The sequence below is a fragment of the Equus asinus genome, chromosome 20 (assembly GCF_041296235.1).
Source record: "Equus asinus isolate D_3611 breed Donkey chromosome 20, EquAss-T2T_v2, whole genome shotgun sequence".
Taxonomy (NCBI): domain Eukaryota; kingdom Metazoa; phylum Chordata; class Mammalia; order Perissodactyla; family Equidae; genus Equus; species Equus asinus.
This window is the reverse complement of record NC_091809.1, coordinates 79,516,885-79,543,125: the sequence shown is the minus strand read 5'-3', so window position 1 is coordinate 79,543,125 and position 26,241 is coordinate 79,516,885. Positions and strand designations below refer to the sequence as shown.

At 45.9% G+C, this 26,241-nt stretch overlaps 1 protein-coding gene across 8 annotated transcripts in view; it reads right to left on the bottom strand.

Annotated features, from left to right (window-relative positions):
• Positions 1-26,241, bottom strand: part of TENM4 (teneurin transmembrane protein 4) — a 728,135-nt gene that overhangs the window by 141,128 nt on the left and 560,766 nt on the right. For all 8 annotated transcript variants that reach the window (XM_070490574.1, XM_070490568.1, XM_070490572.1 and 5 more), the window contains 2 exons: positions 4,649-4,750; positions 2,475-2,669 (listed from right to left, as the gene is read on the bottom strand). In XM_070490574.1, the coding sequence (XP_070346675.1) occupies positions 2,475-2,669; positions 4,649-4,750 (297 nt within the window). The remainder of the gene's footprint in view (positions 1-2,474; positions 2,670-4,648; positions 4,751-26,241) is intronic.

Genomic DNA, 26,241 nt, shown 5'->3' with positions numbered 1-26,241 from the left:
TATTTTGCAGACAGCTATGCATAACAGGGGAAGAGCCAGTAGGCCTGGGGTGGGGGAGCCCCACGCCGAAGGAGTAGGGGAGAAGTTGGCAGGGAAGCGGCCTGAACTTGGTTTAGAAGACAACTTAGTTTCTTCTTAGAAGAGGTGCCAAACAGTTCCATTTTTCCCTCTGCAGAGCTTGCCATTCAAGCCAAAATTTCTGGCAGAAGCCCATTAATGAAATGATGAGGCCTGCATGGCCAGGCTGCAAACACCACTTTTTCCCTAAAATGTTCTCCGCTTCAGTGACCAGACAAGCTATTAGACACTCTTCAGGACCCCAAACACGGGGTCTCACTTTTCACTGCAAAAGGCCTAAGCTGTTCTCTGCTGCCCCTCCCCCAACTCCCTCCAAACCGTCCTGTTGGCGCGGCTCTAAAAAATATGGGGCAATAAACTTCAGAAGAAGGAAGAGGGAGAGAGAGAAAAAAAGTCAGCTTGTTAGCTGATGTTTTATAAACACAGTGAAACCAGTTAGAACACAGCTGAGGTAGGAGGGGGGAGGGGAGGGGGGAGGACAAAGGGCTCTGAGAAAGCCCCGCTATAAACACGAGGACCAGGCGATGACGCTTTGTCAGAGAAACAGAAATAATAAAAGGAATCAGTACCAGATGGCCCTCCTCAGAAAAGAAAGCAGGAGCGAAAACATTTCTTTTAAAATGATAACGTAAATCAAAGAGCTAAACAACTTTTTTCTCTCTTTGTGACTAAGCCTGCACTCCGCTGGGGCCGGTCCAGGCCTGGTTGATGTGGAGATGCACAACCGCCCGGCCCCGGAACACACACAACACCGTGGGGCTGGGGGTGGGACGGCCCCACAGTTTCAAGAGGGATCGCCTCTTTGTTTTTCTTTTCTTCTCAAGGTCTTTGCCTCAAGCGACTAAAATGAAAAGGGAAAAGAGAGGAAGGTCACCACTGTCGGGATAAGAAAGCCAGGTTCCTTTGTTCGAGGCGCTGTCGTCCTCTGCTCTCAGACAGCCCGAAGTAATCCCCATCGACGCTGACAGGTCTGAAGCAGGACCTCCAGCCACACTTGGGGTTTACAGACAGCCCGTCTCAGAGATGCGACGGCTGCTTTCAGACACTAATGCCTTCCTGTCCCTGCTCTTTTAAAACGGCTGGTTATATTCTCTCTTTTTTAGAGAAAACAAAGCCTTGAAGGGGGCTCTCTGTTAAATCCCAAGTGGGTTTAGAAGACTAGCTCTCCTTGGAGCCTCTTCCACCCACAGGAGAAGGTGCCAGGGCCCGAGACGGTGGACAGTGGGCGATAACGACTATTAGCATTCTTCACAGTTTCAACCGGCAAAGCCCATCCATTTTAAAAGACCTTGGACAGAGTGAGTGGGTGAAACAGGACAAGTGCTTCACACGTCCCCAGAACAATACTAATAACATAAGAGCTCACATTTATGGAGCGTTTACTATGCGTCAGACTCTGAGCTAAGTGCTTTACACAGGCCATTTAATTCAGGGCTCAGAGGAGAGAATTCCCATTTCACAGATGAGGGAACTGAGGTGAGTTGGTGGTAGAGCCTGGACTCAAACCTACATCTGATTCCAGAGGGCGCACTCTTCAAAGTGACTCCATATTGCTGGTGGATTTAAGACTCCTCCTCTCATATGGAAATCGCATGCACCAAGGAAGAAAGAGTTCCGGATCTGAAGTGGGAAGACCTGGGTTGAATCCAACCCTGCCATCAAGTAGCTCTATGACCACGGGCATGTCAACTGCCCCTCCCTGGGCCTCAGTTTCTTGGTTTGTGAAATAGAAATATTTACTTCTCGCACCTGGTTAGATTTTCTGGGAAAGAACTGACAACACTGTTAAATGGCAGTTCACTTTCTAGCCTCCATCTCCACAGGCATATATTTACTTTTTGAAGGAGAGAGACACTCTTATGAGCACCTAAGAGACAGACACACACACACACACACTCGCAACTGTGATTACAGAAGGCAGAGTCTGAAGGTCGATAATAGACTCATACTTGGAGAGCAGACGAGCTTAAAAGGGAGAGAAAGAATTTGGGCTACAGAGCCAGAAACCCTGGGCTCAAACCCAGCTCTGCCATCTACTAGCAGAGTGACCTTGGGCAAGTCATTTGACTCTCCGAATCTCAGTTTCGTCAACTCTAAAATGGAGATGATTACCCCACCCTACTGGGTTTGAAGTTAAATGTTACAAGGCTTCCAGCACAGAGCCTTGTATACAGTAAGTGCTCCATGCATGACACTTCTCTTCCCTTTACTGACCAGGCCCCTGATTTGTCTGTCCTCTTCCTTTAGGTTAATTACTGTTGCTGATGGTGCCTGGGGTGGGGGTCACAGGGCTGATGGCTCAGGAAGCTTCCTCTGCTCCCTGGAAGCCCTCTCGGCCCTGTGTGCTGGCCTCTAGTTCAAAGCAAGGTGTTGGGCCGCCTGCACACAAGCTTTACCTTCTTCGCAGTTCTCGCCCTTGTAGCCGGGGTTGCAGATGCAGGTGCCCATGATGCAGGTGCCATGGTTGCTGCAGGCCACATCGATGCACTGGCTGGTGGGCACGTCGCACTCGGCGCCCTTCCAGCCGCTGTGGCACAGGCACCTGCCCTTCATGTACTGGCCGTTCCCACTACAGAGGACGGGGCAGGAGGCTGGGGAGACAGCACGGGAAGCCTGGCATGAGTCAACCCCAGCGTACCCTTCCTGCCTTTGTTCCCTTCTCCCCTCAGCCTGCCAGCTCAACCAAGAGCCTCAAGGGCTTTGCCACAGTTCCCACCTGTGTCCATCTGCCTGCTTCTCTTGCTTTATTTCATTCCAGTTTAAACATATCTGCAACTGTAGGTGAAGGTGTGCAGTGCAGGGCCTGGAAGAATTGGTGCCCAGTGAACAGTGCTTTCCCTTGCCCCCCTCCGATTACTGGGGCAGCACGGTGGTTGCTGGGGCCCTTACACAGGAAGCTTCAACCTGTTCCTCGGGCTCACTGGGCCTCCTCCCTCCCTAAAGCCCTCCTCCAGCGCTCGCCTTCTGACAGCATCCATTTTGCTTCCCCACACCTCATCTGCAGCATAACTTACTGCCTTTATCCCAGCGAATCCCAGCTTTCCTAGCCTTTCAGGCCTCCGCTCCAGCCCCATACACCACTGCCCCCATAAGAGAATAGCTGAGCCCAACTTGGCTCTTTAGTATTATTTTTCCATTCTGCCTCTTAGCAAAAAGGGTTTTGTGATCATCTGTATGAAGGACACTATATAAAAATAAATTATATTGCATTGTGCTGTAAGTACCTACCAGCCTTACCAAGATACATGAAGGCTATTTTATATATGACTCTTAACTTTAAGTGCATATAGGATGAGACAGTAATTCTTGTTGGAAGGAATGACTCAGCTCTTCTCTCTGCACCGCCCTCCCCTGACCCCCACTGGCTTCTTTCCTTTTGAAAGCACTCAGCAGGTAATTGCTGTGCTTCCTCGGGGCTGCCGGCTGCCAGCTCTGCTACCTCAAATTGAGCCTATTTCACATTTGGAGGGATGAGCAGAGCCCCACAGCAGCGTCACAGCAGTATTTGCAGGGCGCTGTCTCCTCAGCCTGGGAAACCATCTCGGCCTTTCACCGGTGAATGACGACTCAAGCAGCAGGTCTTGGTTCCCGTGTCACCTCATCTGGGGAGCCTTTCCTGGTCCTCATCCCGTCCAAGCTAAGACAGCCGCTCCCTTTACTCTGACAGGCACTCCCTGCATTTACCCTTGCTATACAGTGTGTTTCACTTATTGTTGTCCTGCTTTGTAATCATCTGTTTGCTTGTCTGTCTTCCAGACCAGACTGAGAGCTCCTGGGAGCGGGTCTTGCTCAGTGTTGTAACTCCAGCGCCCAGCACAAGAACAAACACTAGAGGGCATGAAGCAAACACCTGCTGAATGAGTGGAGAGGTGGGAAAACCAAAGGAAGGGGCCATTTTAGTTCCCCAAGGGGAGCGCCAAATTCTCAGGACTACAGATCTCCTTTGGCGCTTTCCTTGTTAATTCTTCCAGGACAGACATGAAAGCCAAATGCCCAGGGTAGATCATGAGCAGCCTTTTAAACTATCTCAATAGTGGTTAGCATCAGCACCGGACGTGCCCAACTATCAGGCAACATTAGGGTCCTGTGTGGAGACGAGCAGGCTTGCGTCCCAAGTCCCTCCCTGTGGTGGCCTTAGCCAAGATTCTTCCTGTGCCTGGGCTGTTAGATGGCAGTGACAGAGCAGCAACTCAGGGCCCTCCACAAGGCCAGAGAGAAGCCACACTGGCTGAAGATGAACTTCAAAGTAGCTTGGCAAAGGCTGATCACCCCCTCTAAGGGGAAATTAACTTTTTAAAAGGGCCCCCTGCCCCTACAACGGACATGCAGTTCACTGTCGCTGCCCCTGAAAAGGCCCAACCTTCCTGACACCCCAGTCAGGCACACGTGCGTAACCGTGGCTGAGGAGGCCTTGGCTCTGCCTGCAGACCTCCCTCTCAGGGCTTCTGAAGAACGGCCCCTGGGAGCCCTTCTCACGGGAGTCAGGAGGTGGCCTGGAGCTCTGCACTTGCTCTGAGAAATGGCACCTGAGCTGCTGAGGGGCCTGGGGATGGAGATGGCAAGTTCTCACCTCTGCCACAGTCGGGGCCCAGGAAGCCCAGGAAGCAGTGGCAGGTCCCAGAGATGCAGTCGCCGTTGCCATAACAGTTGCTGGGGCAGTTATCCACGGATTCTGGGGGAGAAGAGAGGAGAGTTGACAACAGAAATTTCTTTACCCAAACAGAGGGCTCCAGAGACAAGCCTCAGATTAACCAGGACCCACACGTTTGAGCTCTGCTGGCCCAGTCACTGAAAAGAACCAATAGACTTGAAAATTATATGTTATTTTTATCCTTACTGAGGTACATCTCAACTGACATTAAGAGACATGTTCTGGAAAATGTCTGCCTGAACCAATTTTTTATAAATGAAATTTGTGCCTACAAACTCATCAGAAATTGTTCAGCTAAAGACATTGGGAAAATACAATTTAACCTGTTAACAGTGTTACCTTTGGATTCTGGGTTATTGAGTGATTCTGTAGTCTTCTTTACACTTTTCTCTGTTTTACGTTTTTCTCATAATGGGCTGATACTCCATTAATTGGCTTTCTCATAAAACTAGTGGGCATTTGTACATGTGTCTAGCCCCACCTCTGAGTTTTTATCCATCAGTCCAGGTCCCCACCATCTCTCACCAGGGCTAACACAACAGATTCATGGCTGGTCTCTCAGCTTCCTCTCTTGCTCCCCACCCTGATTCAATCACTCCCCAACAGCCTGAGTGATCTCTCTGAAACAAGTTTGATCCCGTTATTCTCCAACTTAAAACCCTTTACTGGCTTCCCATTTGCCGAGATGAAAAAATCCACGCTCTTTCAAAGGGCATAGGAGTTTTCTTTCATATTCCCTTTGTCCTACCCACATCCCCAGCATCTGCTATCATGCCCGCCTTCTGCAGGGATGTTACTTTCTCTAACTCTTTCTAATACCTTTGGTATTGTCTGTGTAACATGTCAAGGAAATATACAATTCATTTCAGAAAGATTTAGTAAAAAATTAGTCAATGTTTTGTAGCTCCAGGTAGTAAACCCATTATCTAGAAAATCTGTTTCTTTGGAACAGCCTATTTCTGGATAATGCTGTATGTGGATAAAGGAAAGAAGCCACTATATACAGAATGCCTTCTTTGTGCCATGTATGTCCACAAAGCTTATCTCATTTTACTGTCACCAAATTTGCAAGCATGTATTGTTATTCCCATTTTACAAAAAGAGAAAAAAAAAAGGAGGCTGAAAGAGAGGTGAAGTGACTTGCTAAAGGCCACACAAATACTAAGTCATAGAGGCAGGATCTGAACCCAGGCCTTTGGACTCTAAGCCTGATCTTCTTCAATGGTACTACGCTATCTGGGCCTTGAAGGAACATACTCCCTAGCAGAAGCCAGAATGAATGAATGAGGCAGATCTGTGGGACATAGAGGCCAGTCCTGAAGACAGCAAGGGACCCAGTTGGAAGGTAGAGAATTCTACAACTTTCAGAGCTTGAAGGGATCCCAGAGATCATCTAGCCCAATGCTCTCATTTCATAGAGAAGGCAACTGAGACCCAGAGGACTTCCTCAAGGTCTCAGAGTGAGTCAGCAGAGTCAGAGGTGAAAGCAGAAGAAAAGGTTAGTAAGGTGCGGCAGAGTTAAGGATTCAACCTGTTGTCTTAGCTCACAACTCTTAGTCACGAAGCCAAGACTAAGGCCTCTGTTACATGAGCTGTTACCACACAAGACATGAGCCTTGTCTGTAAGAAACGTGCAGCCTAACTGGAGAACGAGATAACAGCTGTCACCCGGGCAGCAGCACAGGCCACGGAGGAAGCTCTGTCTGGAGGTGAAGAGACCTGGTTCTGGGGTCGATTATTTGCACCACTCTGGTGACCTACATCACCTTCCTTCCCTCTCTGGGCCTCACCTTCCTCATATGTGAGATGAAGATGATCATAGAGGTGACCCCAGGACTACTTCCTGTCCTAAACTTCCATGAGTCTATAACTAATTAAGAGAGCAACCATGCAGAATAGGAATCCAGACAAGGGCATCAAGCCTTAAATGCAGCAAGCACTTTAGGCCAATGCAATGGAGGCTGGGATGGGGCAAAACCTGCAAAGGGAAGGCTTCTCAGAGGAGGTGAGCTTGAAGAATGGCTTGAGGATGGATAGATGCGGAAAAAGGTGAAGGAACAAAAAGTTGGGAGAAAGGGTTCAAATGTGCGGGAAATTCCACTCACACAATGTCGGCCCTCTGCTAACACGAGCACAATTTTACACTAACACGGAGTTAAGAACAAGAGGGTTTAATCCAACAGGTGGCTTCATTTCAGGGCCATGTGCTCTGGGTCCTGCAGAGTGAGGCTCATGAGCCATGGCCCCGAGCATCTCTGCTCTCCACTGGCTTTGCCTGGAAGAACCCATGTTCCTAATGCTTTTATGTCACAAGTGACTTCCTAAAGGCTGTTTTTATAAAGAATGACTTAGGAAGTTTCGTTTTGAATACTCTTTTAAAAAATAAGAATTTTGAGTCAAGTTTAAGGCAAGATTATTTTCACTTCACGTTATCAGCTAATGGTACAATTGGAGGGTGGGTTCCACCTGCAGTGTTGCAGAGGGAGTACAGGACAGAGAGGCAGACGGCTGGCTTCCAGGTCCTGTTCTGCTACTGAATGGTTGCAGGATCTTGGCCAAGTCACTTGATCTTTCTGTACCCGTTTCCTCATCCTTGCACTTGCTCTTCCCATACTTTCCTGCTTGGTAACTACTATTCCTTCTTTCAAATTCAGCTCAAAAGTCACCTCCTCTGACAAGCCCTTCTGATTTCTTAAAAGGCTAAGTTACTCCCAGGACTCTGTTTCCCACACCCATATTAAAGCACCATACAGTCTCCATTGTTGACTGTGAATTCCTCGGGGGCAGAAACTGAGTTTGTTCATTTATGCATTTGCCCTGGTACTCAGACCATGGAAGGGTCTCAATAAACGTTTGTTGCTATCACTGAAAAAATTCAACTAGATGATCTCAGAGATCCCTCCTAGATCTAAAATTCTACGGCTCAGTCCTTCTCAAAACCAACGGTATAAAATTATGTCTCCTAATAAAACTGCTATAATTTCTAGTTGCATTTCTAACGGGATCAATTGCAGAGAACTGTTACACACTTTGTAGACTTTGATTTATGAAGTCTGCAAGATACAAACCTGTTAATCATCTGCCAAGCAGCCTTCATAGTGAAAAAGCAAGGAAAATGTATTTTTTGTGACTTATAGTTGGTTGCTAAATCTGACAGAATCGAAGGCTGTTGCTACAAAATTCGCCCCAGGCTGTTGGTGTCAGAGAAGGTAGAAATTTTAGGAGACATGGAGAAATTTTACGATGGTAACAAGGAAGTAGAAGGGAGACATTTGGAGAATATTTCCTTCTGATGAAATGTTTATGTATATAGTTTTTCTTTCACTTGGAAGGATTTCAACTTACTTGGGGTCCACTTGGGATCCCACAAATAATGAGTCTCCATTGACCAGATAGCTCTGTGCTAAACGCTAGTGCAGAAGTGACATTCACTGGCTTGGGAGAAGTGTGAACTTTATTGTAAAAATATGTTGTATGTTTCCAATTAGTGTTTGGTGAATTTCTCCCACCTAACCCCCGCTCTGCCACAGTTCCTTCCTGCCTTGCTCACGTTCAAACTCCAGCTGCCTTCATTTAGCAGAAGGTGTACCTTTAGATCTGCTCAGATTTGAATGAAAAGTTCTGCTTCCTATGAATAACTGATTTTCATAATTGGGTGTATGGTATGTTGGAAAACGGGGGCCTTTTTCCTTAGCTTTGCTTTTCTATCACAGCAGTGAGTCCTGCTAGGAAATTAGATTTTCAGGAACTTGTTTTTTTCTTTCATCAATATTGGAACGCAGAGTTTAAATGTTTCCTTAGCTTATTCTCTGGACATGTGTGGTGAGTGGGTGTGTTCTCTGGATGCTGAACAAAATATTGCTCGAAATACAAAGAGGCATCAGCAGGAGGAAGAAAAGACAACAGTGCTCCTTGCTGGAGGAGCCAAGGGAGGCAGGAAACCACAGTGGCCTTGGGGAGCCCACCGTAGTGCTTCATTTTGTCTGCTCACTAGCTTTTCTACAAACAAATCATTAGCAGCACTGTGTCAATGTGAAAGATGATCACAGTTGGTAAATATGTCCTCCTGAGTCTAGGGTTGCTGCCCAGAAAAGCCTGCCATCATGTGCCACCTTCTGCTTTTCTTTTTTGAAATCCCAAAGCCTCATTTTGTAGGAAACAAGGAAAGACCACAGAGGAAAATCCTGCCTGAAGGAGGACTGCTGGGCAGCCTAATTGCCTGGACTGGACTGATGTTTCACAAGGGCAGCTACACTAGAAGAGGAGAGGCTGTTCTCCTCCATCAGCTCACCATGGCATGGGCACACCTGCCCCCCGCCCTGGTCTGAGCAGGCAGATCTCTGTGGTCACAGGAGCCTGATGCTGGATTCCAGCACCAAAGACAGGAACCAGCTGTGAGATCGGAGCCCCCCAGCCATCCTCAGTCTCTCCTTTCTACTCACCCAGCACTTATCCCTCCCTCCCAGCCCCTCTGCTATGTTTTGTTCCCTTGTGATGTGTTTCAGCTAACAGAAATCTGCGTGTACAACCTACAACTCCTTCCTTGGCTTCTGTCGTCTTTCCTTAAGTTGTAAAAGTGGATGTCAGGAACTCTTTGGGAGTGCTTGGTTGATGAACCAAGGTCCACCTATTGCCTAACAGAGATCCATCCTCTGCTGCCTCCTCTTGGCTTCTCTGTAGGAAGATGGATGCTAATGCTACAGGCAAGAAGGAAGGAACTTGGACTCCAGGACAGCCAATTGGATGATTAGATACATCACTTTGACCGCTTCTGGTGAAATTTATACTTTGGGTTGCGTCTATTACATTGCCTATGTTTCTGAGAGGGGACGGGGTTTATTATCGGCAACCAAAAGAAAAGAGGGAAACAAAGTAGTAGCATAGCTGGGATTTAATTCTACAGCAACTTGAGGTGGAGAGAAGAATCTAACGGAGACCCTCTCATTCCCTCAAATGGAACTGTGAAAGGTCTAGCATATATTCTAATTTATTCCTCATAATAATTATGATAAATTGGTACCTTTGCTACCATTTTACAGTCTCAGATGGAGACTGAGAGCTGAAGTCACCTTCTCAAGGTCACACAGCTATAAGGGCAAATCTGGTAGGTGCACCAAGTTCTCTCTGAAGCCAAAGTTTGTGGATTATGGCCTGGACCAAAGTATGAGCTCTGGCACCAGGCTGCCCTTGCTAGCCATGGGCCCTTTGGATAAGTCATCTCTAAACATCAGTATCCTCATCTGTGAAATGGGGTTAACGACAATGCCCACCTCAGAGGGTTATCTTGAAGAGCAACTAGTGTCACGCTATGCATGTAAAGAGGGTTGCCCAGGACTTAGCAGAGTTGGTATTTTGGTTTACAGGAAGGGTCATATATGTTTTCCATTTGTGAACCAAAACAACATTCCTGACTTGAGCTGATGAATCCAAATAAGGCAAGGTGGGTTGGTGGGGGTAAACACACACACACACACATATAAAACACATAGAAACTCCCCACGGTGAAAACGAGAAAGCAAACAAGCAATATGCTGAATGTGAAGACGGCAGGGTGTTTGGGTAAATTTCCTCGAGGGGGAAAGCACTGTCAAAGCAAATTAAACCTGTTGTCTCCCAGAAGCCCAACTCATGCCAACATCTGAAAGAACTTTTCTCCCTGTGCGCTCTAGATTGGCAGTGGGCAGGTGCCAGGTGCTGGAAAGCTGTTCCATGGCCTGTGAGGTGTCAGTCCCTGTAGGTGCCCCAGCTTTCTTTGCAGATGATGGAATTCAAAGGCCTTCAGTCTGCCACAGTCTAGGTCAAAGCAATGACAAAAATTTGACAAAGCCCCTGACAGCCTGGGCCTGAAGCCAGCTCCGCGCTGGCATTTGAACTTGGAGGTCTGTTTTCAATCATACCCAGAAGTCTACCAACCACCATTAAGAGTGGCTCTAAGAAGGGGTCTAGGAAAGACATTGTTCCCTAGATTATATTTAGTCTTGGTTCTTGCTTAACTATTTCTTTGAGAGCAAACCAAATTTCACCAATAAAACTGTGAGCCCCCTGAAGATAGGCATGACTTTTGGTTCTCCAACGTGTCTGGTGAGTGCTACACACAAAGCGAGTCCTCAGTGATATTTGTTGTATTGAGAAACTGAGCAGGAACACAAGAAGGAATGGAGGAAGGAGGTCATGGCAGTAAGCATGGCCAACAGTCAGACTCAAGAGAACAGTCAGTGGCCAACAAAGCTATTGTTTCCTTGTCCTCTATTTTCAGATGTACAAAGCCTAGAATGAAGGGAATGATGGGAAGTTCAACTTTGCATTGCACTCTCTGACCATATTTGGAGTTCAGTAGTTCACATTTAGGGGCCACTTTTAAGAGAGTGATAAGGGGACCGGCGCCGTGGCCTAGTGGTTAAGTTTGTGCGTTCTGCTTCAGCGGCCGAGGATTTCGCTGGTTCGGATCCTGGGTGCGGATGTGGCACCGCTTGTCAGGCCACGCTGAGGCGGCATCCCACATGGCAGAGCCAGAAGGACCTACAACTAGAATATATAACTACGTACTGGGGGCACTTTGGGGAGAAGAAGAAGAAGAAAAAAAAAAAGAAGACTGGCAACAGATGTTAGGTCAGGTGCCAATCTTTAGGACAAAAAAAAGAGACTAAGATAAATGGGAACATGTTCATCAAAGAGCAACCAGAAGGATAAGAGAACTTGAAGCCACATTCCAAATAAAGGATTCTTGAAAGAATTGGGAATTTAGCTTATTAGGGGGATATGACCTCTATATAAAAATATCTTAAGGGCTATTATGTGAAATAAGGATTAGACTTATGTTTTGTGGCCCTAACAGGTGACGCAGGTCCAATGAGTGAGGACTATGGGCCTTGGGAAATGGACCTGGTTCAAAAGAAGAAAGAATTTTGTAAGAGTCAGAGCAGAATACCACTTACAACGTTGGGTTATATTCTGTTGATGTGTATATATCTGCCCAAATACTGTAAACTTCTTGAGGGCAGGAAACGTGTTATTCATCTCTGAGTCTTCAGGAAATAGTATCACCCTTGACTCAGAGCAGGTGTTAAATGTCAGTGAAATGACTACATGGATGGACATGGTGATCTATAAGGTCATACACTTCCAGTCACTGGACGTATCCGTGGAGAGGACACATTAATGACTGGCAGGAATATTGTGGGGGGTGCGGTAAAGATCAGCTGAATGGCATCTTTCAGATCTGACATCTTTTGATTCTATGAGTCATGCTGTAAGGGAACATGCCGGAACCACATCAAGAAACTTTGGTTCTGGTTCTACTCCTGCCACCAACTTTTTAGGTGGTGACCTTGGCCATGTCCCTTCCTCTCTCAGGGACTTTCTTTTCATCTACAAAATGCATTAAATTTATTCAGCAAATATTTACTGAGCATCCACTCTGGCTCTGGAGGTGTTCCAGTGAAGTAGATGGCATAGATGATCTCTCAGAGCTAACATCCCAGGATCTAATGAATCAAACCAGATTGTCGGTACTCAGGACACTGAGTGCAAACTGATACAAACTGATGAAAAAGCTGAGAAAATCATCATGTTTAATGGCCTGAGGGAGAGAAAGAAAGTTTGCTCCTTTATGGGCAGACTCCAACTTTTCAAACCTCCCCGCTGAGTCCTCAGGTAACCAGCATCACATTATCCTCTATCCAGTGAGAGGTGCCTCCAGCTAGTCACTGGGCCCAGCGTATAGGGTCGGGACTCGAGAGCAGGCAGCTCACTGGCTGCCTCTGGCTAAGAGCTCCCACCTCTTTTCCTGGGGCTGTTGGCAGCAGCTTTCACAGATGTCAGAGTCCCTGCTGTTGGCTTTGGTTCTGCTGCCTTCCCCAGGGAATGCTGCACATGCATAATCTGTTATGCCCCATGAGCACATGCCAGGGAGGCCACTGAGATACACACCAAGTGGTGATGAGACCGAAAAGTGCCCTGCTGTTCAAGAGCATAAGGGCCGTCCACAGAGAAGTGTGTGCTCCCAGGTTTGGAGATGCTTTTCCTTCCCTTCTAGATTTCTCAGTCCTTCACTCACAGCTCCTTCTGAGGAGCAATGCTCTGCCCACAGCTTTTGCCTATGCAGCAGGCACAGGTGGACCAGATGAGTGACCACAGCTAATTGGACCAGGATGAGCACCTGACCCAAGCAGAGTCCATTCATGGGCTGACCAGTGCTCTAGGAGGGGGCCTGGTGCACAGAGGATCTGTGCCAATCAGAGTTTAGCTCTCTTATATCGGGACTGACAGTACCAGGGAATGTGGCAGTGGGTGACGAGAGCAGAAGTCAAAGGATATGAAGGAAAGGGGGTGCTGGTGAGGTTATTCTAGCCAGGAAGGAGCCGAAGGCCAGAGGAAGCAGTCCCGAGTGAGCAGAGGTAGCTGGCTGTCAGTGGGAGTGGTGAATGGAGCTGAAGCTCAGAGAGAAGTAGGGCTACCACACGCAAGAAGCCCCATGACCTGTGAGAGGAAGAGAATGAATATGCGGCCCCCAGAGCTGCCCTGACCCCCCGAGGCTTTTCAGTGACTATTTTAGTACCAAACCACGTGAATCTTCTTGAACCTACCACACTTCTACTTCCCTACCACACCGTCCTTTCCTTGAGGTTGCTCGAGTGTGTTTTCACTCCTTAAGACTGAAAGAACCCTGACACATCCATTCACCTTGGACTTTATCAGGTTCCACCCGATAGTTTGCAGGCTTTGATGATAACTGGTAAGTGCAGGACTTGACGTTTTTAAAGCATTTCTACATGCAGTTTTATTTGATCCTTACAATAGCTCTGTGTGTAGGAAGGGAAGGTGCTATTTATTATTCCCCATTTTATAGGTGAGAACAAGAAGGTACAGAGAACTTGCTCAAGTTCATGCGGCTAATAAGTGACAGAGCTAGTATTAAAATCTAGATTTCTACTCCTACCTAATCTAGGACTGTACCGTCAATCCTCAATATACCACAACTGTCAATCCAATGAGAGAACATGCTGATCCCACTCCTTATGCCTCCAGTCTCTGTCAGTTACACAGTGAGGACTACACAAAGGATGCTGCTAGGGCCAGGAAATTCCAAATAGTACCTATTTTGTTTTTTTTGTTGTTGTTGTTGGTGGTGGTGGTGGTGAGGAAGATTAACCCTGAACCAATATCTGTTGCCAATCTTCCTCTTTTTGCTTGAGGGAGATTGTCCTGAGCTAACATCTGTGCCAATCCCTTTCCATTTTGTATGTGCGATGCCGCCACAGTATGGCTTGATGGGCGGTATGTAAGTCTGCCCCCGAGATCTGAACCCGTGACTCCTGGGCCACTGAAGCAGAGTGTGTTAACTTAACCACTACACCACTGGGCTGGCCCCCCTATTTTGGTTTTGTTGATTGAAATTCTGGTTTTCAAACACACCTATTTGCATTCAAAAATCAAAAGGCAGCTCCAGCCACTCACAACTGTATCATACTTAGATAATACTATTGATCCATTTATTCATTGATCATTCATTCATTCCAACAAATCTCTGTTGACTCCACTGAGCTGAAGCCATGAGGAGGACCCAAAGTGTGACCCTTGTTCTCAAGGAACAGTAGAAAGGCTTTAGGCTTTGGAATCAGAAAGATTGGGGTCTAAATTTCAACTCTGTAACTTCCATGGGTAAGAAAGTACCTGTATCTGAAGTCTCAGTTTACTCATCTGTGAAACGAGAAAACCTGTTGCCTTATACATTTATTGTGAAGATTAAATTAAACCACCATATACGTGGATGTGTCTGTGTGCGCCCATGCATATGTGTATGTATATGCAGAACACACCTGCGACATAGAAGGTGCTTAGGAAATGTTGCTTTACTCCTGTCTCTAGTGTAGTTTCAGTGACTATTAAACTTTAGCCTGTGTCAGTTACCTGAGGGGTTTCTTAAAACATGGATTGCTGGGCCCTGCCCCTGGAGTTTCCATTTAGTAAGTCTGGGGTAAGGTCCCAGGTGATGCTGATGCCCTTGGTCTGGGTACCATTTTGAGAACCATTGGTCTGGAAGAAAGGCTGAGCCTTTACACACAGGTCTACCAAAACAAGCTAGAGAGGACAGAAAGATCTAAACTATGCAAGAATGCAAAAGAACTTGTGGACCACTTCCAAAGAGGAGGGCTTGGTCCTCCAGGAGGTACTATGTGAATAGCTCTTAAAGAATAGGCAGGCTTTTGAAATGCAAAGCAGTTCTGGGCAAGATGGGGGTTCAGTAAGAGCCAGATCCAGAATAATCATCTTTGCTGCTCCCACACAGTGACCTGCTGATCATCATGCCAACTTCATGTCAAGTCTGTCTTTGGAACAAATTATTTAAGAAATCAGTTTTTTTTAAAGCTCCACTCAGCTGCTGCTAGAGAGTTCTATCTAATGAGCATCACTTTGTGTTGAATTATTCCGTGATGACAGACAATGGAGGAACAGAAACAGGCTCTGAGGAGGTGGGTGGGGGAACTGCTAATTATTCTCCAATCATTTATCTAGGCTTGTCACCCAGCTCAATACTGCTTATAAACCACACAGAAAAACCCAGTCGCCTCTTCCATCTTTTATGTCAGCATAGTCAGGTCTGAAAATGCACAGAACTATGTACAGATGACCTAGATACCTGCAGGTTAAAACTCCCATGTTGGCCTGGACTTCACCTGGAACCTGGAAATGTCTGCGCTGAATCACCTTGTCCCTTTCAGGCTGTCCTAGACCTGTAGGCCAGAGCTGCCCTCCTGGAACTGAGTCTCTTCTGGCCACTGATAAGTCCACTGCTCCTTAGCATCTGGAGTACATATCACAAACTGGAGGCCTATGGTCACTTTTGTTTGCACGGTGTTTTAAGAAAATTGAATTAGTTGCCAGAATTTTTTAAAAAAGGAGAGTTCACAGAAAAATCTTAATCATGGCTTTTCTTGAAAAATTGGAAGATCCAGCATGGCAACAATCTCTTCTCATTTAGGAGAGGCCCAGGCACTGTGGTCAGCCACAGCCCCTATCTGCAGCTTCCTGCACTGCTGTCACCTGCCTGGTCCCTGAGGCATCCAAATAGATGACCCCAGCCTAGAGCAGTGCTTCCAAACATCACTTTTTTGGTTACTGCCTTTTTTTTTTTTCTGCTTTATCTCCCCAACCCCGCCCTGTACACAGTTGTATATCTTAGTTGCAGGTCCTTCTAGTTGTGGGATGTAGGACGCCGCCTCAACGTGGCCTGACGAGCGGTGCCATGTCTGCGCCCAGGATCCGAACCCTGGGCCACTGCAGGGGAGCGCACGAACTTAACCACTCAGCCATGGAGCCGGCCCCGGTTACTGCCTTTATGCTGTTGCCATAGTTACATACCATTAGTCCTTAGTCATTTAGTGTGTTTGACTCATTTATTTTCTTAAATTTATTGAAAACAGAAATTCAATATCACCATGAAATAATAGTTCGATAAACCTAATTATATTTTTTCCAGTTTGCTAAAATAAATACATAATTTTCAAAACAGAGTCTGTCTGTGTATAACGTAAAATAATCTTAAGAACTATACTTTAGGAAACACAGGAGAGGAGAAAGCTCAAATTTCTGAACCTGGACTTTAAGGCTCCAACTTTCCTTTCCAAACTAACTTCCTTGACCCAAGGGTCCACCTCAGGTCCCTTTTGGGCTGCTGCCAAATTGCTCCTCACCCATCCTGAACCCATAAACCCTTTTTAGCCTCCCCAATTGTGGAGACGCTGGGGACTCCACCTGGAAAGCTCTCGCTCCACTCCCTTATACTTGTCCAAGTCCTTCCCATCCTTCAAGTCCCCATTTAAACGACCTCTTTCAAGAAGCCTCCCCAGATTCCTCCTAGCAAGACAGATCTCTCTCTCATCTGAATCCTAACGGCCTTTCACTTCTATCCTTTGCTTATCGCCTACTGCTTTCTACCTTGCAGTCAGGTTATTTATGAGTAAGGCTCTTTTTCCCTAGTAGACTGCAAGTGCCTTGGGAGGAAGGGATCCATTTCCAATTCCCCATCTTGTGCATGTCTCCCAGGGACTGGCACTTGGCCTTGTCTAGAGTAGCTGCTCACTCAAGGCTTATTCAACATCAAATGACAGAGGGCTATTTGTGGTTGGTTTCATGTCCTTTGGTGCGTTTGGCCTCAAATCCTAAGGCTAGGTTCCTTCTGTGCAGCCTAGCCTGCTTATTTCCTTGCTGATTTCTGGTTTATTGTTTTCATTTCTTTTCAAATTTTATTTTATAATTTTTTTCCAGACCTGTGGCTTCACTTTCATTTCCCTTCCAGTGGGCCTGCTACATTTAGCTGGACACGGTGTTAGGCTCTCTTCTCCCAAAACAGCACTAACCATGTGTTTGGGAACATGTAGTAATAAAATTTTGCAAAGCCCCAACTCTTTTCTATAGCAAGAGCTGTCAGGATGGCTTCTGTGAATTATGTACTTGAATTACTTCTACCAGGACATAACATAATAAAACGATTAACGAGATGGATAAATTCTCAGACTCCAGTGGATTTTTCTTTACAATAATTATAACGTGTGTTGGTCAGCTGCAGAATGATTTAAACAGTATTTCTTATTTATCTAGTAGGTAACACTCAACATAATAACTTGGGTCTATATCTTTGGGCCAGAGGCCAAGTTGGACTTCTGCTGGATATCAAATCCTATCAGAGATCATGGTAACGTAATTATATGTTCAAGTTAAACATTTTACAGCTGCTCTAACTACCCAGACCGATCACTCCCTCAGCCTCTAGGCAGAAACTGCCCAATGGCAAAAGTGAAAGACTCATATCTTGCAAGGAATTGGGAAATAGTTGTTGCTATTGTGAAAAGTTTATGGAAACTTCTGGCCTCCTCTGACTCTCTGGCAGGAGCAGCATCTCTAAGCTACCATTATACTAGGTTATAATACAAATGTGAGCCCCTGCCTGGGCCTGAAGGGGAAGTCTCCCTAAGTCCCTGACCAATGAAAGGCTGGCCTGTGCCTGTGCCAGGGTCGTCTGCTCTCTACCCAGAGAGGTTTGGAAGTGGTCTGTAGCTCCTACCCTCAGCTCCCTATGCGTCTGAATGACCAGAGCCTGTGAGGTCCCTGGAGCACTAGATTGCAGCTCCTGAGGCTGGCCACCCTTCCTCCCAGGTCCCTGGTTCCTTCCACTTTGTCCACTGGGCTGGAGTGTGAGCACCAACCCAGGCATGGTGAGCTAGGCCCTGCCTCCCCATGCTTGGTCTCTGAGCACTCAGCGCCTCAGGGCTGGATCCTGACTCTGCCATAATTTGACTTTATGGGGCTGGAACTCCCTGACCCACGGCTGAGCATGGACTGTGCAACCAGACAGGCCTTCGTTAGACTTCCAGCTCTGACTCTCACTAGCTGTGCAACCCCAGGCAAATCATTTGGGGTCTTCTCAACCCTGGTTTCCTTACTCACCTACCTCATAGCAGGGTTGGAGGTTAAATGAGATAATGCACGTAAAGCATGTAGTGAGGCTTGCAGTGTCTCATCAGCGGTGGGTAAAATGAAACCAAGTCAAAACAAACCAAACCAAGCAAACCCATTCTGGACAGGTCAAGTCAGAGGCTGTGTGGTATAAGAGAAAGAGCACAGGCTTTAGAGGGAGACTCTAGGCCTTCTCACCCACTCTGCCACCTCCTGTGTGACCTTGAGTAAGTCACTTCACTCTCTGTGCCCCACTTTCCTTATCTGTAGCATGGGAGTGATTAACAGTGCATGACATACAGTAGGTGTTATAGTGTTAGCAGCTGAACGACTATGGATAGGGGGTCACGGACCCTTCTAGACGGGTTAGTGCTTCTTGGCTGTGACCTGGCAGACCTCAGCTCACTTCTTCATCAGGGGCTCCTGGTATGCTGTGTATGGAGGTGTGTGCCCTTTATGACAACAGAACAAGAGGGAGCCCAGCTCTCAGCTTGGGAAAGTAACAACTAATGTCCCAATACCGTCTCCACAAAGTACTGGTTTATATTATTAAGACATCTGAGTCCATGTAAGATTATGTTTCTTCCACCTGCTTTCACACTAAAGCACAGCAGGATGCCCAAGTGCAAGTATTGGGGCCGCTGAATTCTTTCTTCCTTTCGGCTCATACCTCCAAGACACAGACCAACATTCTATAGACATCAGCCTTCCCATGAAAGATGAGTTGTAAGGGTCCAGCCTCTCCTAGAAACCCCAGGGACATTTCCCATGAACCCATCTACTGGCCAACCCCTGCCTTCTCCCCTGTTACTACTCACTCTGAGCACCTTGGCTGCACCCACGACAAGGGAGGCTTGTTCTGCTGACTGGGCCTGATCCTGGCTACAGCCAGGGTGTGGGCCCAACAGCCAAAGGCAGAGTGCGTGCATGCACGCGCACACACACACAAACACACGCACGTGGTGCCCCATGTGAGAAATCGCTGGTGAGCTCCACCTGCTCACTGTTAAACCGAGGGGGATGGGAGCTGATGCTGGGTTTGCTGGGTCTTGAGGCTTCCAGGGGATGTGGTAGAAAGCAGAAAAGACAGCTCATTACCCTCCCAGGGAAGAGACTTCCCCCTGCTGGGGCTCCTGCCTCCTCCTGGGGCCCAGTTAAAAGGCCCCTTGTTCCTGAGCCCCACACCTGTAGAGACAGGGTCTCTGCCTGCATTTGCCTTAGCAGCTGCATTCACTCTGCCTTCCATTCCTGGCAGAGGGCCAGCGCTCAGAGGACGCAGGTGCATGTCCTCTCCAAAGCAGTGAGGTCTGAGGGGGCTGACTGCTCTGGTCATCTGAGGGGTCGGGAGGTTCAGCGAGAGCAGCTTTAATTCATGAAGGCTTACTGTAACCCTTGGTCCCTCCCGGACCCTGGGCAAATCCCAACCTTCACACCCAGCTGCTAGGACAGCAAATTAAGAGAAAGACCCTTGGCAGAGGATACTTTCAAAAACATCCTCTGGAAGTCAAAGATGTGCTAGAATATTTAGTCTCTCACTCTTCCCATCTAAACTTAGATTTCTAGCGCAGATATAAGTTTTTAATAGTAAAGTAATAAATTCAGACATTCAATAAGGTAGCAATAACAATAGCCATCACCACCATCCTTTATTGAGTCCTACTATGTGCTGGGCACTGGGATAAGCACACTAATCTCATACATGACCTCATTTAACTCTCACCCCAGCATTAAGGGTTAGGAATCATTATCCCCACTTTTCAAATGAGGAAATGGAGGCCTATAGAGGCGAAACTGCTCGCCCAAGATTATAGAGCCAAAAGCTGTTAGGTCTCCCAAACAACTAGTTACTGAAAACCTACTATGTGCCAGGTGCAGGAGATTAACTGACTGACTTGCTCCCTTCTCTGCACCCCCGCACGCTGCTCAAGCTTTCATGACAGCTCAGGTGAAACTGCACTGCAGCTCCTTATCTCCACGGCTGCCTCCTCCAGTGCAATTAGTGCCTGGAAGGCCAAGGTGGGGTCTAAGCCCCCTGTGGCCTCAGCTCCCAGTTCATGGCCAGGCGAAGAGCAAATGCTTGGTAAATGGTCAGTTGAGAAAAAATGAAGGCACAGGCTCTGCCTTCTGACCTCACAGTCTGATAGCAGTGACAAGAAGATGGTCACAGTATGGCAAGTGCCTTCAAGGAATGAATATGTAAAGCCCAGAGGAGGAAGCAGCACCCCAGGCATCTCCATGCAGGCATCGTGGCTCAGCACTGGGGGCTGGAAACACAGTCTCCAGGCAGAGAAGGGCGCTTGGAGGATTTAGAGGAACACGTTCAAAGGCAGGTGTTCTCAGAATCAGGCTGAGCAGTGGAATTGAGGCTGTGAAGGGCAGTCAGCTGATGGGCAACAGGAACGAGAGACAAAAGAGACTTCCCACAGTCTGAGCTGGAGGCCCAGAGGAGCTGTACTTTAGGCAAATCAAAGTGCCCACTGTCGTACCTATTTCTCTTTGATCCACCTTTCGAGACTGACAACAACCAGGCTGCCTAGAAGTAGAAGTCTGGGCCTAAGGCTCTGACTCCCCGCAAGGAAACGTCTTCATTCAGACCCTCAGCCAGTCAACATGCTTCTGCTTTGGGATTCAGACTCAAAGTCCAAACTAAAGAAAATCATAGGAGAGCCTACTGTGTGTCAGGCAGAGTGCCAAGGCACTGCATTTAATCCTCCTGAAGCTCAGGGAGGAAAATGATCTTCCTCAAGGTCTCACCACTGGGTGGCTGTGGGACTGGGAGGGGAACCCCGCTCTTCTCATTCCCAGACAGTCATGGCAGCCTTCCTCTACACTTCAAGTAGCTCCTCATCCCGGATTTTTGTTCTGCAGCTCCTCCCTTCCTTTCTTCCGATCAAAATCCTCCTATGCCTTCTTGGTCCACCCTAGTCTATAATGACCCTCATTGTTGGCCTTCTCAAAATTCCCTTGACAATTCATCTCGTGCTACACCCTACCCCCATCTGCTGTCTTCAAATGCTATCAGCGTTAAGTCTTCTCGGGCTGTGAGATGCTCTTAAAGGACAAGGACCCCATATTGCACTGCCTTTGTCTCCCTCAGGGAGCAGCATAGTGCTTTGCTAAAAAACAAAAAAACAGGGGCCAGCCTAGTGGCGTAGTGGTTGAGTTCGTGTGCTCTACTTTGGCGGTCTGGGGTTCACTGGTTCGGATCCTGGGCACAGATCTACACACTGCTCATCAAGCCATGCTGTGGTGGCATCCCATAAAGAAGAGCTAGAAGGACTTACAACAAGGATATACAACTATGTACTGGGGCTTTGGGGAGAAAAAAAAGAGGAAGATTGGCAACAGATGTTAGCTCAGGGCCAATCTTCCTCACCAAAAAATTGTTCCCAGAATGTTTAAAAAGCAAAAAAAAAAAAATCCCACCCACATTCAAGGGGAGGAGAATTAGGCTCCATGTTTTTAAAAATAAAATTAAATTAAAAAAGTAAAAAAACCCCAAAACTACAACCAATATAAATGTTTTTAATTGATTTGATTTTTATCAGAATTAGTAGAGTTGGGCATAAAAAGGTAAAATCTAAATTTGGACAATTGTGTGACTTTTGTGAAAACAAATATGAAAGCAGAATTTGGAATAACAATAACGTCATTAACATCTATTGTGCATTTCGTGGGGAGCCTGCTCTGCATGTGTTGACTCATCTACCCCTCATAACAAAGTAAGGGCCGATGATTACTCCCATTTTCTGACTTGTCTTGGCTAAGTTTGCCCAAGGCTACACAGCTAGTAAGAGCAGGTGCCAGAATTTGAACCCAGGTACTCATTTATCCTCCCAACCATGACACTACATCAAAAGGTGGCTGAATTGTCTACACGTTTCAATCACCGTGGTATCCTTAACTTGGATTACTCTGGATAATGAGGCCTAGAAAGAAAAGACTTTCTTACTGGAGTGAAACAGAAGCACACTTATTTGGGTGGAATGCTGGAAGTGGAACTTAGTCTCAAATAAGCCATCCAAAACGACTGGGCTAAGTGAGGAGAAGGGACCCAGCTGGTCTTGCTGAAGTTTTGATTGCTACCTCCAGTGGACACTTTTCAATTCCTTCTTCCTTGACCTCTGTAGCATTAAATTTTTTTTTCCTGAACCAAAGTAATGTATGTACATAGTTTAAAAAGTCAAACAATACTATAAAGTCTACAACGAAAAATAGCAGTCCTCTGCTCCACCCACACAGCTGCATGCCACTCCCCAGAGAGCAACTCAACTCTTTTGGCTATTTCTTCTAGAATTGCCTTTAATATTTCCAAATAATGTGCTTATACAGCTATTTTTTGACATATATTTGATGTTATCTACTACTACTGTTACCCACTACTTCTGTCCATTATTACATCATCTACTACTTCCATCCAGTATAATCTAATGGAAAAACATCGGTTTTTGCTTAATTTCTTGTGTTACTATTAATGACTCTACTCACACTAACAGAACTAAAATCCCTCTGAAATAGAATTTTCCACATGGTCAAACACACCAGGTGAAGGGTCTGGTCTACTGTTTTTCTGTTTGCCTGGAGCTCTCCCACCTGGAGCCCTCTGCCCTGCTGCCGTCTGGTCTGTTTGTTTTCTAGGCCTGCTACTCATCCATCATTCTGGGACTTCTCTTTGCCTCTCTCATTTCTTGAACGCCTTCTTTCCTGGACCCCCCTTCTTGGTTTACTTTGTGGTGTTGGTGGAGTGCATTTTCCAGAAGCTTCCTGAGAAAAGGTGAATGGAACGTATGATTTTAGGACCTTGCATGGCTGTAAATATCTTTATTCTACCCTTACAATTGATTGATAATTTGATTGTGTGAGATGCAGAGGAAAGCTAATGGTCTCATTGCTGCTGCTTACATATCACATAGACTTGAATCCATCCACATTTCAGCTCTGTGCCTCACCCTTGTCCGCTGCAGGACCTGGGCTTTCTTCCTGAGATTTTCTGGGGCTCTGCTCCTCACTGACATTTCCACGGGTAGGTGTTCAGTATTCAGCTTTCTCCATGCTGCTATCTCAACCCACTTTCTGTTTTCCAAAAGTCTACTGACATCTCTTGATGGCTATTGTCTCTTATTCTTTTTGTCTTTGTGGGTTTGTTCCTTGTTTGTTTTTTTAAATCATTGTTCTCATTATGGTGGGACTCCAAGAGGGAGAGAAATACAACATTCAACCACAAGTTCCTCTCAAGAGCATCTGGCACAACTTTCTAGCCCTCCTTCCTGAAGCTCTCTCTTCCCTCAGCTTTAAAACAGCACACTTTCTGATATTTCTGCCCCTCTAGCCACTCATCCTCACTCTCCTTTTCTGGCTCTTCCGCTACCCATTAAATGCTGGGGGTCCTCGGGCATCTGTCCTAAACTCTCTTCCCTTCTCACCTCTTGCCACTCATCTCACTCTCTCTATTTAATTTTCTGAGGTCTCAGCTCAGATTGTCATGTACTCAAAATCACCCTTCCTTGACCCTGCCCCAGTTAGATTAGCTCCCCTTGTTGAGTGCTCCCTAAGACCCCTCCCTTTTCCTGTATAACTCATCACAGTCACATTACTGGTCACCGTCCTTCTCCCTGCAGACTGTGAGGTCCACCAGGGCAGGTCCCTGTCTGCCTTGTTCATGGCCCTCACCACTGCCTGAACAGAGCGCATGGCATATAGAAGGTGTGCAAGCATCACAGCCCGGCTGAATGCCTGCTCGCAGGAATAAATGAGTGAAGGGACCAATCAAACAGGAGAAGTGGATTGGAACCCAGGTTTGCCCACACACTTGCTGCGTGATCTTGGACCAGTAAAAGAGCCTTGACTTCTCAACCTCAGCTGCTGCTTCTAGGAAACAGGGACAATAATTCTAGTACCATCCTACCTCACTGGGTTGTCAATATCAAAATACAAGTGAAAAAACTGTATGTCATGGCGCTCCGAAAAGTCCTGTATGATGTAAGGGACTATTATTGTCATGGTAAACTCTGGAGGGGGATGCAGGAAATCGAACAGCAGGCTCAGGTTTTCAAACTGCAGAATTCTTTAAAATATGCTTTCTTTCTTAACGTGAATCCCATGAATCTTCTCTAGTATCCTCTAACACCAGGCATTCAGAATGAGCGACCACCTGGGGACTAGTCTTTCACCTCAAGCAAAGCTGATTTAGAAAGTATGGTCTGCTTTGTGATTAATGGTTTTAACAGTGCATTCTTTAAAAAGCAAAAACAAAAAAACAATGAAAATATTTAAAATATTTATATACATACAGGTGTGTAACAGAATGCTGAAGAAACACACATGTGTCCACAGCACCTGTGGCACTTAAGAAATGACACTGGGAGCAGACTTTGGTTCAACTGCAATCTTTTCTGGTCGTCTAGATTTGCGCATTTTATCACTTGTGCTAAATGGGAGAAGAGGAAATCTTTAGGAAATCCCCACTCTTAGGGGTGACAAAGTTGACAAAAATCTCCTTGTTCACAATCCCCATCAGGTAGAATCTTCGAACCACTGTGTTAAGTTCAGTTTGGAAGAGCACCAGGCTCCGATAGCCAGCCTAATAACACGGTGATCGACACCCTCTAAATGTCGCTGAGGTTTCCACAGCAGGAAGTGTGCAGGTGGAAACAGTCGTGGTCTCAGAGTTGAACGACTTGAATTCAAGTTCAAATTCTGTCTCTAAAATACCAGTTAGGCAAATTACATGGCTATTAATAGATGTGTTCATATTTTAAACATAACTTCTGGGGCTGAAAATTATATGCGTTTTCCCATGTTTCATGCATAATATTCATTAAGTGGCTATTCCATAATTTGCTTATATGCTTTCTTGTGATTAGACATTGGATTGTTTCCAAATTTTCACAATTATAAGCAATGCTGAGATAAGCAAGCAGTTTTTTCTAGGTATTGGTTTATTTAAGATTCTCAGAAGTTGAAAATACAAACATTTTTATGATTTAATACAAAATGCCGATTTGCCTTCCCAAACGGCAGTACTAATTTACAATGAACTAGTAACACATGTGGTTAGGGTCTTACTGAAGCCCCTTCAGGACTGGGTATTAACTTGGGGGGGGTGGTTCTAATTTATTAGGTTAAAAAAAAATAGATCCACCATTACTTTAATTTGCACTTCTTAGATTACTAATGAGGTTAAACATATTTCATGTATGTTTAGAGCATATTATATATTTTTGGAAGCTTTTCTACACATGTGCTTCAGCCATTTATCTAGGAGATCATAATGTCTTTTTTTCACAGTATATGCACTTATATAATACAGATATTAACCGTTGGTCTCTCATATTTACTGCAAGTATTTTTCCAGTCTACTATTTTTCCTTTTTTTTGATAAGTTTTATAAGACATATGGAAGTTTTACATTTTTATGTAAACATTTGTCAGTCTTCTTTTCTTTGTGATTTCTTCAATGACTTTTAAGTTTAAAAGTCCTTGTCTAAGCCAGAGATATGTGAATATTGGGTTTTACCCTCTTTCAGTTTGACTTTTAAATATTTACTTCTTTAATCCATCTGGAACTGATTTTGGCATATGGTGTGAGGTGAAGTCTGAATCAGAGGGTGAAAACTCAGGCTCCTCCAGGGGCCAGGCAGGTAAGTTAAGGGAGTGAAGCAGGCCAGGTGAGAAAAAGGGATGAGGTGGAGGCTGTGGGGAATCACAGAGTACTCAGAGTGGGCAGGGCCTTGATCCTGCAGGAATTTTGGTCTTTTAATTTTTTAAGGGAAGCCATAAACCTATAGTTTTATGGGAAATTGTCCAATTTTTAAATATTAGGCCAACAGTACAGGCTAAAAAACCTTCTGTGTATCTATTGTCCACAGCTATCCTTCTGAAGGCCCCTTTACAGCCTCTTAGTTTAAGCTGGTATGTTTCCAAGTTATTCCAAACATTTATTGACTGTCTTCTCTTCTCCATTAATCTGCAATTCTTCCTTTTTCAAATGTGAAATTTTTAGACATAACTGGAAATATTTCTAGGCAATTTTATTTCATTAATCTTCTTGACTCCTA